Here is a 14418-nt window from a genome sequence, read left to right on the forward strand (position 1 = left end):
AAACATCCTCAGACATCAACATACAGTACATATACACACACATACAGTGCCCTCCATTATTATTGGCACCCCTGGTTGAGATGTGTTTTTTAGCTTCCAATTATTATTATTTTTTTCTAAATAATATGGGACCTTAATGGAAAAAAAGAGAAAAATCCAACCTTCAATACAAGTGCATTTATTCAGTGGGGAAAAAATCCCACATAAAGAAATAATTATTTGACATCAAATAATGTGTGTCACAATTATTAGCACCCCTGTTGTTAATATTTTGTACAACCCCCTTTTGCCAACAAAACAGCACCTAATCTTCTCCTATAATGTTTCACAAGATGGGAAAAGACAGAAAGAGGGATCTTCAGCCATTCCTCTTTGCAGAATCTCTCTAAATCATCCAGAGACCTGGGTCCTCTCCTCTGTACTCTCCTCTTCAGCTCATCCCACAGGTTCTCAATGGGGTTGAGGTCTGGGGACTGAGATGGCCATGGGAGGAGCTTGATTTTGTGTCTGGTGAACCATTTCTGCGTAGATTTGGCCATATGTTTAGGGTCATTGTCTTGCTGAAAGACCCAGTGACGACCCATCTTCAGCTTTCGGGCAGAGGGCAACAGATTTTGATTTAAAATGTCCTGGTATTTCAAAGCATTCATGATGCCATGCAATCCTAACAAGCTTCCCAGGGCCTTTGGAAGCGAAACAGCCCCACAGCATCACTGACCCACCCCCATACTTCACAGTGGGTATGAGGTGCTTTTCAGCATGCGCATCTTTCGTGGCACGCCAGACCCACTTAGAGTGTTTGTTGCCAAAAAGCTCAATCTTGGTCTCATCTGACCAAAGCACACGGTCCCAGTTGAAGCCCCAATACCGCTTGGCGAACTCCAGACCTTTGCGTTCATGATTGTGGGTGAGGAAAGGTTTTCTCCGTGCATGCCTCCCAAACAGCTTGTTGGCGTGTAGACAGTGCCTGATGGTTGATTTGGAGACTTTGTGACCCCAGGATGCTACCATTTGTTGTAATTCTGTAACAGTGAGCTTTGGAGATCTTTTGATTTCTCTTACCATCCTCCTCACTGTGCGTGGTGGCAAAATAAACTTGGGTCCTCGTCCAGGCTTGTTTACCACTGTTCCAGTTGTTTTGAACTTCTTAATTATTCCTCTCACAGTGGATATGGGCAGCTGCAGCTGAGTGGCAATCTTCTTGTAGCCTCTGCCTGACCTGTGAAGGTCGACGCACATCTGCCTCACTTGTATGCTGTGTTCCTTTGTCTTTCCCATGTTTAAGAGTGGATAAGAGAAATGGCCTCGGTGTCACGTCATATTTATACCCCAGGGAAACAGGAAGTGATGAATTACTAATTAAATGTTCCTACATACTCTGGTAAACTTTGTAAACTACTGTAGAAATGACAGAAATGCTTCAATTATATTTATTTCCTGGGAATTGTTAAGGGTGCCAATAATTGTGGAACAGGTGATTTAATGAAAAATAATTATTTTTTAGTCAGGGATTTTTTTATTTTCCTACAATTCATTTGAGTTGAAGGCTACATTTTCCTAAAATTTTCAGTGTGACAGTATTCTTCTGCAATTAACACTGAATTTATTTTAAGGCTTTTAACACATCTCAACCAGGGGTGCCAATAATTATGGAGGGCACTGTACATGTACGGCCGCATAGAACATTGGTGATGCTGATGGGATACCATCAATACAGTTAAGTTCAATCGAATAAAATAGAATGCCATACATTTGAAATAACACTCCCCCTCTCCACATACCCACAGGTGTTCCATGACGTGGCCTACAAGGCTAAGGACCGGCAGGACCTTCTGGCCGGCATTGAGGAGTTCCTTGACGAGGTCATCGTGCTGCCCCCTGGAGAGTGGGACCCCGACATCAGGATAGAGCCGCCCAAATCAGTGCCCTCCGCCGACAAACGGTAACCATGGCAATGCCCACCCAGCAACTATCATCCAGGGCAATAAAAATAAATACATTTGCGCTTATGGTGTTTGAGTTATACTGTTGACGATTGCTACAGATCTTTCCAGCACAAAGTTAAGCAAAAGTAACTCAATAATGTTTCTCAGGACAGTGTTAGACAACCATCTTTTTTTACAGTCTGTGTCTGGTTTTTGGCGGGTTTAAGCACTGGGCAAAATCTCTTAACTCATCTTACGGTACTGAAAATGTGGTTTCCAAATACCAAAAATTGCTCTAAGGATGCACTGGATCGTCATAGTTTATTGATCATAGATTGTTTCAGATTCAGACCTTTTGACTTCCTTTCCTCTCAGGAAAAACATCATTGCAGGAGGAGGAGAAGGTGTCCAGATGAATGGAGACACGCCGCACGATGGAGGTGGAGGAGGAGGGGGAGGACACCATGTGGGAGAGGAGCTGGTGCGGACGGGAAGGTATGACAAGCCCTCCAGTGGCAGAACCAGAGATTCTAGGAGTATTATTGCCTCATCCAGTCTCAATGGTGGAACAGTTGTATTCAGGGCCCCAGGGCAAAATATTGACAGCAACCCCTCCTTACAGCCTGCCAAGGTCATAATGGGGCCCCCACCACCAGTACAGGAGGGCCCTGGGTTCAGAGGCACACGCCCTGCTTCAAATAAAAAAAAAACACAATTTGTATGGAATGGTGAAAAATAGCCAATTATACAAGCACAAATGGATTAGCTCATCTTCATTGTGGAAAACCGACTTTTTTTTTCATCAGTGACCGTGACGTGATATGACATAGCAATACTACCTTCAAATGAATAATCTGAGACTTTTTTAGAATGATTTATCTAAACAGATGTCTTAAAGTATTTATAAATGTCTTATTTTATCTAAGTTTAAGTATTTAATTACACCGTCTTACTAGCAACAATGCTTCCTTGTTGGTCATTCCCCCTGTGCAGGTTTTGCGGTGGCCTGATCATGGACGTGAAGAGAAAGTTGCCATTTTTCGCCAGTGACTTCTACGACGCGCTGCACATCCAGGCTCTCTCGGCCATCTTGTTCATCTACCTGGGCACGGTGACCAACGCCATCACGTTCGGAGGGCTTCTGGGGGACGCCACGGAAAACATGCAGGTGAGGGGAGGGGATCCCGATCCCACCCTAGACGTGTTCAGAAGTCACTTGTCCTGGGCCCATGTAGAGAGGCAGCCCAAATTTGGGTTTCCATTACATTGTGTATGTATTGGATGGGGGGCCCTTCAGAATACTTTGTCCCGGGCCCAGCAAAATCTGTCAGCGGCCCTTGATATGGTTCTCAGCTTTCACAATTGTGTACCTAAATAGTACGTACCATCTGTACCATCTGAATGCAAGGGCACTCTCCCATATACTGTATACCTTGCTATGTTTAGCTGTTGTTCTGTAATGACGCTATATCAAGTATATGAGTAGATGGATAATTGGAGTGAACCCTTTGACTGTGTGTATGTGCCCTATATAGCTATGTTTGTATGTATATTTAGCTGTGCAATGCTGTAGTTGGTTTGAAGGAGGTGGGATTGGCCTGTGCCTTGTGCCATAAATAGGCGAGCAGCCCCACAGCCAGATTAGCAATGAAGTGGGCGTTACTCAGCCAAACGCGTTCCCTTAGCAAGAAGGAAGATAAATCCCTCACAGGGAATCCCTGCTTCCACTGATCTCCAACCTTTTCCCTGACGAGTTCACCAATCCTCACTGAGAAAAGGAAAGCAGCGGCACAGCAGAGAGATTCACACAGTCATTACGTAGAAGCATGACAGTATTGACCCAGTGAAAACCAAGAGCATGAATAGGCAACTTATCCACAGCTTGCCCATATTGTTTAAGGATTTAATATGTACTGTATGTTGAGGTGTTTCCAAACCACTTTTCCCTCACAATCAAGAGAATTGCTTTACGCTTCTTATTCTAGAACGAGACCATATTGACCCAGTCTTGCATAGATTGTCCATATCATACTTACGTACATTAAATAATTCCAGGCAGCATGTGTGACTGGATGTTTTATGAATTACTGTCTGCAGTGTCAATTGATCCCCTGTGCAAATATACCCGTGCAGCCAGTGCAGTGGAAACACGTTATTTCACTAATTAGCTGATCTAGTGAGTGAATGGTTGACACAAATAAGCTTTCAGTTGTCTACACTTTCTCTTAAGCTTTTCGGTCGTCTACACGCTTCCAAGTGTTGATTTCTCGGCTACATATAGTATGTCTCACTAGTGGCATGCCAAGGTCTGTCCTGTTTGGCGGGCGACTACAAATCCTTCTGACAAATCCACACTGTCTTTGCCACGCACAGGAGATTACTGCTGCCGGATCCTCCGTGCCCTTGTTTCACCCAGGATAGGTAAACACAGCTGGTTAGCGGCTTGTTAATACGTGGGTTCTCAGTGTTTATCAACACGATGTTATGAGGAGGGGCAAGACACTGGCAGCCAACCACGTGAGCTAATTTTTTGACCGACAGTGGTTTCCAACAATCAAAGGTTGAGTTGTGCGCAGCTAGGTTTGCACAGTCAGGTTATAAACAAAATTTAGAACCCATGTATATTATAATTTACAGAGGGCACTGTGGCGCAGTGCACTAAGCCCCCCACATTTGGGCTTACTGTACATGCCCACGGGGACCCCGGTTCGAGTCCGGCTGGGGTCATTTCCCAACCCTACCTCATACTGTCCTATCATAATAAAGGCCAAAAAGCCCCCCAAGAAAATACTTTAATATTGTAATTTACTATATTAAGGCAAATAACCCTTGCAAATAGAAGTTCAATGAATTTACAACAATGCCAAGGAATGTACAACATTAATAAAAGCCTACATTCATTTGTGAGATGAACTGTATACACAGGGCCTCGTGGTACCAAGATGTTGAGGGTCAGTAAATATCACTCTGCTCTCACCTCCAAGAGCATTATGGCAGGTGAGGGTCTTGTACTTAATGGAAGGACTGGCTGTGGTGACCGCTTCATTATTTTGTTGATAAGTCAAGATTCACCTGTACATGTGAGAGAGATAAAGGGGGGAGAGAGAGAGAGAGAGAGAGAGAGAGAGAGAGAGAGAGAGAGAGAGAGAGAGAGAGAGAGAGAGAGAGAGAGAGAAAAGAGAAAAGAGAGAGAAAAGAGAGAGAAAGAGAACAGTTCTCTTTACTGAGCATGTGAAAGGACATACAGTAAACACTTACAGTATGCCCGTAGTCCAGTATGCCAGTATGCTCACAGTGTGTATTGTAAGCAGACAGTAACTCTATTGCAATCCCGCACGCTTGTCACAGCTGATTAATGACATGTGGAAGTAGTGACCACAGCTGCCATGCATGCCAATGTGGGTCTTTTGTCCCCTGTTGACAACGTCAGAAAGAATGTATCCCTAGAGTTCAGAGACTGTAAGTGTCGTGCTTTGTTTCCTACACAGTGCCCAAAACACTGTAGTACGTATTGTTCTTTTCCCTGTGATAAAACCATTTGTAGGACCACATTTTGTGTCATTTTATGAGCCAGCCTACGTAATTTTCATGTGCATGTGTTAGGCCTACCCAGCAACACTCTCCCCTGTCCTCACAGCAGGAACTGCTGATCCTGATAAGTTTGCAGGCAGTGCAGTCTGTCCTGTGGTGTGGTGGTTTGGAGGAAGGAAGTGTCTTTGTCTGGTCTTTGCCCTCAAATTATTTGTCAAATAGGAAGCCATCTTTCCTATCCCTATCATGACATCCCATATCATTGCTGTCTTAAAAAAATGTCTGTGGGTTTGATTTATTTTTGAGGTTTGTGAGCAGCACTTTGATGGACGCCCTCTTCATGTCATTTGATGGCATTCAAGTTATTTTCATATACAGTATGTAAGAGGAAGTCTTGTTGTCCCCCAGAGGGTGTATTTTTTGGAGAGTTTTTTGGGCACGGCTTTGGCGGCCTTTGCAGAGTCAGTTATTTCATCATAAGAAGCCATCTTGTTGCCTCCTACAGCGAGTGATGGAGAGTTAGTTAGTTAGTTAGTTAGTTAGTTAGTTAGTTAGTTAGTTAGTTAGTTAGTTAGTTAGTTAGTTACCGTAGTTAGAAACTTTATTGTCCCCTATGGGGAATTATTTGTCAGCAAGTGAGGTAAACATCAGGCAAGTTTGCAAGGTGCCCTTTTCATACCATGTGATTGAGCCTATCCACAGTGTGTTTGTTTTTTCTTCTTATTATTATATTGATAGTAGTAATAATTAAGCCTAGTAATAATTAAGCATTTTCTTTCTTCCACAGGGTGTGTTGGAGAGTTTTTTGGGCACAGCGTTGTCGGGTGGCCTTTTCTGCCTGCTGGCTGGCCAGCCTCTCACCATCCTCAGCAGTACGGGGCCCGTGCTCGTCTTTGAGAGACTGCTCTTCAACTTCAGCAAGTAAGCGGAACACCTGGGCTATTCCAGGAACATGGTGAAGTGATAAACATGGCTAGGTTGGCCTACAGGAAGGGGTAAATCTGGGAAAAGTTTCACCACAGGTGCCATTTGATTTAGAAAATGAGGACTCCAGGCTCTTCTATTAGATTATTTACCTCTACCTCAAGGTTAACTCAACCTGGTTTACTACTGAGCCATTTTCTTAGAACACTCCCCTGATTTGACAATGACACATGCTGTACTGTATACCACTGTACTGTGTTGTACTCTCTTATACAGTACATAGTTTGTAGTTGAAGTTTTCAATGAGGTGCCAACATAGAAAACATTTGGGATTTCAATTTTACCTCCTATATTTATTTAATTTATGCAGTTTATACCATTGATACAGTACTGTATCGCCAGAGATGTATAAAAACTGTAAACAAACAATGACCAAATACTGTTGGTGCCTTCACATCTATCGAAGTATAACACCTGCATAGGCATAAACATACCAATATCGTCTTCACTTCTTTTGGTCTACAGTTATCGTTGCTTATCAGGTGCTCACATTTAAAAACACCCGATCGCTGATGGCATGCTGTCAATTTGAGCACTGCACAAATGTGAACAAACACATTCGCTGTCATTTAAAACAGTGTCGACTTAGGTGACGCCAACTACGACCAAAACATTGCAATTCACCCATGGCACCATCCATATTGCATGAAGGTAGATTACCCCCTACGACCTTCCACAAGAGTCGAGTTACAGAGGAAGACACAGTTAGTGGACTCTACCAACACCTCAGTCTGTAGAGTGTAGGCTGGAGCTACACTGGATGCGTTACATTATGTTAAGTCAAGTTGTTAAAAAAAATACACAGAACATTGAAAAGAAGAAAAGCTTGTTTTTATGATTGTTATATGATTATATGAGTATAGTCAAAGTTAATTATTACAGCAGCTAAGTCTTTGACTTAATGCATCCAGTGTTGGGTACATATTAGTGTGGAACCGCAGAGTTCTACCAGAACATTTTTGCCATTGTGAAATAATTTTCGTAAACACAACAACAAGAAGGCACAAGAAAAACAAGAACATATTTTGTCAAAAATATCTTTGTATTGTATTACGGAGATGTTCCCAAAGCACAAGCTGTTCTCATGGCGGTTGGCTGAAGACACCATGCCAAGCCTGATTGTCTGTTCATTTCCACTTGTTCCCATTGTTGGTTTCCTGTGCAGGACCTTGCCTCTTTCAGCATGTTTGTCCTTTCACTGCGTAGGCTAAAGTGACCTAGACTCTGCCAAAAGCTGGTTCGGCTGAATGATTAAATGCTGAAACAGTACTTCACTAATGATTTAAAAGCAAGCCATGTTATATACCTTATGATAAAAGGTTTATAGGTGATACGTTTATGTGTTTATAGCTGACAAATTACAAATGATAGGTTCTGGAACCAGCTTTTCCTCCTTTTAATATATTTTCCATTTCCACTCAAATCTTCTTTTACCCTTCTGTCCGTGCGACTCCACTGGCCACTGTTTTTTTTTCTTGTTCTCCTCTTGTCTCTCTCTTCTCTTGTTCTTCTCTCTCCCCCTGTGTTAGGTCAGGTTGCTCTAGTGTTACTCCATGTCTGTTATGTTCCATTATGAATAATTGAGCCTGATTTCATTTCGATGTCTGGATGAGACACGAGGCCACAGGCCACAGCCAGGGGCCCCCTTTCTTTCTTTCTTTCTTTCTTTCTTTCTTTCTCTCTTTCTTTCTTTCTTTCTTTCTTTCTTTTGTTCTTTCTTTCGCTCTTTCGTTCTCCTCTTGTTTCCACCACCCTGCCCTCAGAGCCAAAGAACAGACACATGCCTGCAAGTTAATCCAACAACAGGCTTACATCTGTATTAATAACGTTGCCTAATGTGAAGTTATTCAGCCATGCATGCAGGTGCATCACGTCATGGACTCCATTTTGTATAGCTGTTGCTTTCAAGTGTAAAAGAGTTTAATGAAGAATTACGCTGAATCCCATTTGTCACTCGCACATCACTTCTGACTAGAACTTCCTTCCTGAACTCATGTTTTTTTAGTTCATGTTTTTAGCTTCATGGTGCAAAAAAAAGAAATAATCGGAATCCTCTCCCCCCCTCCATGGTCCCCTCAGAGAGAACAGCTTTGACTATCTGGAATTCCGGCTGTGGATCGGCCTGTGGTCGGCGTTCCTGACGCTGATCCTGGTGGCCACGGACGCCAGTTTCCTGGTGCAGTACTTCACACGCTTCACGGAGGAGGGCTTCTCCGCCCTCATCAGCTTCATCTTCATCTACGACGCCTTCAAGAAGATGCTGAAGCTGGCGCACCACCACCACATCAACGCCGACTACAACATGGATCTGGTCACACAGTACTACTGCCACTGCATGCCCCCGGAACCGGAAGGTGAGTAGTAGCTGAGTCTGGGATTTTTGTTGTTTTTTAACATCAATTGAAATGACATGTGCACTATTTTGAACATTTTGCCCCTTTTCTAAAATGTTTGCAGTATAGTACAACGGCGCATTGCACTCACCAATTTGTTGATATTTGGCTCATTTGGATTTTGTCATCTATGTTGTCTATGGGCATATCTGTTTCTAAAACCACTCCAAATATTATTTTTCAATGGGCATATCTGTATCTAAAACCACTCCAAATATTCGTTTTCAAGAATGTGCAGCTCACCAACTTTTAGTAGTGTTCACTGGTGTTCCATAACAAGTTTTGTAGCGAAAATGGCTTCTGTCATGATATCTGAAGTGATTTATTTAATGTTTTGTAAATATTAAATAAACGTACATTTTTACGTTCACAAAAATAAAAACTAATAGAAGCTACATTTTGCTTTCAAACTTGTTAGAGAATGCTACCCCTAACCACTTGGTGGGATGCATGCTTTGGAGAACAAATGTTTGGGTGGTTTTAAGAAAAGATATGGGCATGTCCATAGACGGCCATTCTAAAGCCAGTTGAGTCAAAATACGAATACGGTATCCCAAATAACAGAGACAGCAGCAAATGTAAAACAAAAATTGGTGCGGACCAGTCTACTTTCATTCTACTTTCAGAAAAGCGGCTAAATATTCAAAACTTGACACTACTGAGTAAATGAATCATACAAAGAAAATATTTACAAACCAATATTACATGTAGGCTACATAGTTTTAAAATGTTATAATGTTCTTGACACACTATATTACCCTTGCTGACTGATTTCATTAAGTGCAGGAGGAAACCTCTAATTTCAAGAAATAGTGTCATGTCAAGTACTGTAGGCCTATGTATTCAGAGATAGTAATGTTGATACTGCTTGTGATGGTATCACCGCTTGATGGGTTTCACAGTGCGCCCATAGCAATCGATAGCCAAAGGTATACTGCTTGCTCAGCGTTGAGGTGGTGTGGTTTTGGTCTAAAAGCATTCAGTGTAGTAGACATTGTTGGCACACGTATTACAACACCAAAGCAAACATCCTGACCATTTTCCCCGCTTTGTTATTCTTTCCTACTGTTAATATTTAAGTAAACAAACCAAACGTTCTAACGTGGAAGTTTGCAAGGGGATGTGATTGTGTGATAGCTATCATTTTGCTATTTGCATTGGTATGATTCTGATATTCCTTGAAGAATTACATACGTCAATCTGAGGGGGGAAAAATCTCCTTAAACAAAACACAAGTGCTAGCAGGGAAATTTTGCAAGGAAGTGTGATTGCGGCCATTTGCTATCTGCGTACTTTGTAGATATGATTCTGCTTTTCCTTGAATCATGACAGTACATCCAGTAACCAGAGAAAAAACAATCACCTTCACAGGGAACAGCACAGTATTACAACCGGATGCCTTGGATCCCTGGTGGTCGAATAGCACTGATCAGGTGTGTAGAATGTGCATGTGTGTGTGAGTGTGTGTGTGTGTGTGTGTGTGTGTGTGTGTGTGTGTGTGTGTGTGTGTGTGTGTGTGTGTGTGTGTGTGTGTGTGTGTGTGTGTGTGTGTGTGTTTGTGTGTGTGTGTGTGTGTGTGTCCACGTGTCCACGTGCATGTCTGTATTGTTGTCTCCAGTCTCCAGTATCACCACCCTTTGTGTGTCTGCTTAAACTAACCATTGAAGTGTCTCCTGCTTGATGTCAGTGAGTCAGCGTCTTTTGTGTCTAAAAGAGAAGTTTGCCAATGCCCCCTCCCTCCCACTTCTATGCATTAACAATGCCATGCACCGTAAACAATTAAGTTAATTCAATATTTGGAGTTATTAAGAGTTATTTTAACTCTCTAAGTGTTTTTTTTACTGTGTGCGATAGCAGTAGAGTTTTACCTCTCTTTTGAAGAGAAGGTCATGGCACAATGGGCTTCATACATGTGTGGCCCGTAAAACAGGGGAGGTGGAGAGGCGCCCGAGGGACTGACATATGATACTCCCTGCTGAGGCGGGGACACTGCTGCTTCTAGTATGCAGAGGGTGGTGTGTGTGTGTGTGAGCTGAGCATACGTGCGTGCATGTGTGTGTGTGTGTATGTGTGTGTGTGTGGCGGGGCGTGCCTGTGTGTGTGTGTGTAGGCGTGTGTGTGTGGGTGGGTGGGTGTTGAGGGGCTTAGGCGGGTTTCGTTTTTGTTATCCCCCTCAACTACGGGGTGAGCTGGACTGGATAAGTTCCTTATAATTTTTATTCTCCTCATTTTTATTTAAGTTCAACATATGCAGATATTCAGCTGCGCCTTCTCTCACTCACTCACTCACTCACTCACTCACTCACTCACACACACACACACACACACACACACACACACACACACACACACACACACACACACACACACACACACACACACACACACACACACACACACACACACACACACACACACACACACACACACACACCTTGAGAGGCCATACGGGCCAAAACGTTGTTTTGTTAATAAATTGCAGCACGATGGACAAGAGTGTGCGGTATCTTCTTCTATAAAAATGACCACGTGTTGTCAAGCTGTAAGGACAACCTCCCATTCATCCCAGTTCCTAATCAGCTAGTAATCCACTATACTGTATACACAATCATTAATCACATAATATAATCCTTTAATCATCCACCTGACTCACATCTGTAGCGTAGCTTGCAGTAATCATCATCATCATCATCATCATCTGTGTGTCCCAGCTCATTTGTTTACAGTATTTCAAGGCTGCTCTGTGTTTGATTTGTACACGTGTAGGCCTAATATCCCACTTGTGGAGTATCATGACTGGGCACCGGGCAGCTGTGGCACAGTGGCTAGGGAGGTGGACTTAGGATCAGAGGGTTGCAGGTTCAAATCCCACCCTCACCCATCCTCCCTACACCTCTATCTATAGCTGAAATGCCCTCGAGCAAGGCAAATAACTCCACATTGCTCCAGGGACTGTAACCAACACATTGTATACACATAACTGTAATTTGCTTTGGATAAAAGTGTAAGCTAAGTGTAATGTAATGTGATGTAATCATGACCTGTTACATCATTAGAACACATAGGACTTATAGGTGTTATAGTGAAGCCCATCTGCTGATGTTACCATACCACCCCGATTTTCAGCTGTTCACTAAATCAACTGTTTAAGGGAATCACCTCGTTGTATTGATTTTTGTTTTCCTTTTATTTTATTTCACTGCAAGGCCTACTTTATAATTGTATGCACCTCCAGATTATGCTTGTTTATGTACAGGGTCACTGTCCAAAAAAGGTCTGTGTGTGTGCATACATGTGTGTGTGTGTGTGTGTGTGTGTGTGTGTGTGTGTGTGTGTGTGTGTGTGTGTGTGTGTGTGTGTGTGTGTGTGTGTGTGTGTGTGTGTTTGCGCGCGCACGCTCGTGTGTGTGCTCGTGTGAGTGTGTTTGTGTGTGTGTGCGTGCGTGCTCGTGTATGTGTGTGTGTGTTTGGGGTGGGGGGGTTCTATGCCTGTTATCCCCCTATATTAGCTGCGCCATATAGTCTGATGCATCTCCTGGTTTCATTTTTGTGTTATGCGCATAATATCAAATATTACACCTGTATGTGCCTTGTGTCATATTTGCTGTGCGGTGTAGTTTGATCAGCAGCAGCTGGTGATTTACATGTTCTATGTCATCATATAGTGTACATTAAATATGATGATGTGTCACATGTAGCATTATGTACCTACCAAGTTGGCTACATACCTCATCCTAATCCTAACCCTAAGGTAACATACTGTACAAGAACATAACTTCACACGTCGCTACATAGCTTGTTACACTGTATCTAATCAATTCAACAGAGACGGGAAAATGAGGTGTAACTGCGTCGTCCTTGTTTTGCAGCGGCAGCTGAATGACACGTGGGTGTCCCTGAGCAGGGCGGAGTGCAAGAGCATGGGCGGGCGGCTGGTGGGGCCGGCGTGCGGCTTCGTGCCCGACATCACCCTCATGTCCTTCATCCTCTTCCTGGGCACCTACGCCTGCTCCATGGGCCTCAAGAAGTTCAAGACCAGCCGCTTCTTCCCCACCATGGTGAGACGACTCTGCCAGGGTGCATCATGTACTGTAAACTGCTGTACTTGTACAAGTAGACAAACGCTTGTAGCCCCTTAACGCACGCCGTTTCACCAGTGGAATGCTCTAATAGTCATTGAAAAAAATGTTACTACCATTGTGTTACACTTCTCTGACAGTGCATAGGGCCTTTTTGTAATACAATACGACTTGGTCATTGCCATTCTGGTAAAAGCAAATATATATTTATATTTTTTATCAGGGGCTGTGTCTTACTGGGTTAAGCCGTGTGTAAGAACCTCAATAGAATGGAATAGAATAGAACAGACCAGAATAAAAAGTACACGCAATTACATTTAACGCATCCCTTCAATGTGCACAGAGCAAAGTGCAAAAGTATAAGTAACGCACAAGTAAAAACTGCACGCACGCACGCACGCACGCACGCACGCACGCACGCACGCACGCACGCACGCACGCACGCACGCACGCACGCACGCACGCACGCACGCACGCACGCTCGCTCGCTCGCTCGCTCGCTCGCTCACTCACTCACTCACTCACTCACTCACTCACTCACTCACTCACTCACTCACTCACTCACTCACTCACTCACACACACTCACACACACACACACACACACACACACACACACACACACACACACACACACACACACACACACACACACACACACACACACACACGGTAGTGCTGAGTTTGAGCGATTCTGTGTGCATCATGGGTGGTCTAGTCTAGTCTAGTCTTACCTGTTGGCCTTCTGGCCTCACAGCAGCAGCAGGTCATGCTACAGGAGCTCTACTGCCTGACTCAGCAGCTACTGTAGACAGACACAACCATTGTGTGTGTGTGTATGTGTGTGTGTGTGTGTGTGCGTGTGTGTGTGCGTGTGCGTGTGCGTGTGCGTGTATGTGTATCTGTACTGGTACATCTGCCAGCCTCAAATGTGTTGCCTAAAACCAAATTTGAGATACTGTTATAGCAAGGTTTTGCATAAATTCTTTTTAGCATTGGTCATACTGTATATTTTTAAAAATCATACTAATTATTATGTGTGTGTGTGTCTGTGTGTCTGTGTGTGTGTGTGTGTGTCTGTGTGTGTGTGTGTGTGTGTGTGTCTGTGTGTGTGTGTGTGTGTGTGTGTGTGTGTGTGTGTGTGTGTGTGTGTGTGTGTGTGTGTGTGTGTGTGTGTGTGTGTGTGTCTGTGTGTGTGTGTCTGTGTGTGTGTGTGCGTGCGCGCGTGTGTGTCTGTGTGTCTGTGTCCTTTATTCCTGCAGGTGAGGAAGCTGATTAGTGATTTTGCCATCATCCTGGCCATCCTGATCTTCTGTGGAGTGGACGCCCTGGTTGGCGTCGACACTCCCAAACTCCTCGTGCCAAGCGAATTCAAGGTAAGGTGCTACCTCAGGTGGACATGGACCTAATTTATTTATTTATCGTGATGCGAATTGTGGTTATTGTCCATCGATCTTCCGTTCTAGAGGAAAGTAGTATTTCCAAAAACACATTAAGAAGAACTACAAC

At 43.6% G+C, this 14418-nt stretch overlaps 1 protein-coding gene across 3 annotated transcripts in view; it reads left to right on the plus strand.

Moving 5' to 3' along the window:
• Positions 1 to 14418, plus strand: part of slc4a4b (solute carrier family 4 member 4b) — a 61275-nt gene that overhangs the window by 34074 nt on the left and 12783 nt on the right. For all 3 annotated transcript variants that reach the window (XM_063210590.1, XM_063210589.1, XM_063210591.1), the window contains exons 10-17: positions 1788 to 1942; positions 2301 to 2420; positions 2919 to 3093; positions 6244 to 6377; positions 8520 to 8794; positions 10205 to 10266; positions 12702 to 12890; positions 14172 to 14285. In XM_063210590.1, coding sequence (XP_063066660.1) covers positions 1788 to 1942; positions 2301 to 2420; positions 2919 to 3093; positions 6244 to 6377; positions 8520 to 8794; positions 10205 to 10266; positions 12702 to 12890; positions 14172 to 14285 — 1224 coding nt within the window. The remainder of the gene's footprint in view (positions 1 to 1787; positions 1943 to 2300; positions 2421 to 2918; positions 3094 to 6243; positions 6378 to 8519; positions 8795 to 10204; positions 10267 to 12701; positions 12891 to 14171; positions 14286 to 14418) is intronic.

Source organism: Engraulis encrasicolus, chromosome 11 (genome assembly GCF_034702125.1).
Source record: "Engraulis encrasicolus isolate BLACKSEA-1 chromosome 11, IST_EnEncr_1.0, whole genome shotgun sequence".
Taxonomy (NCBI): domain Eukaryota; kingdom Metazoa; phylum Chordata; class Actinopteri; order Clupeiformes; family Engraulidae; genus Engraulis; species Engraulis encrasicolus.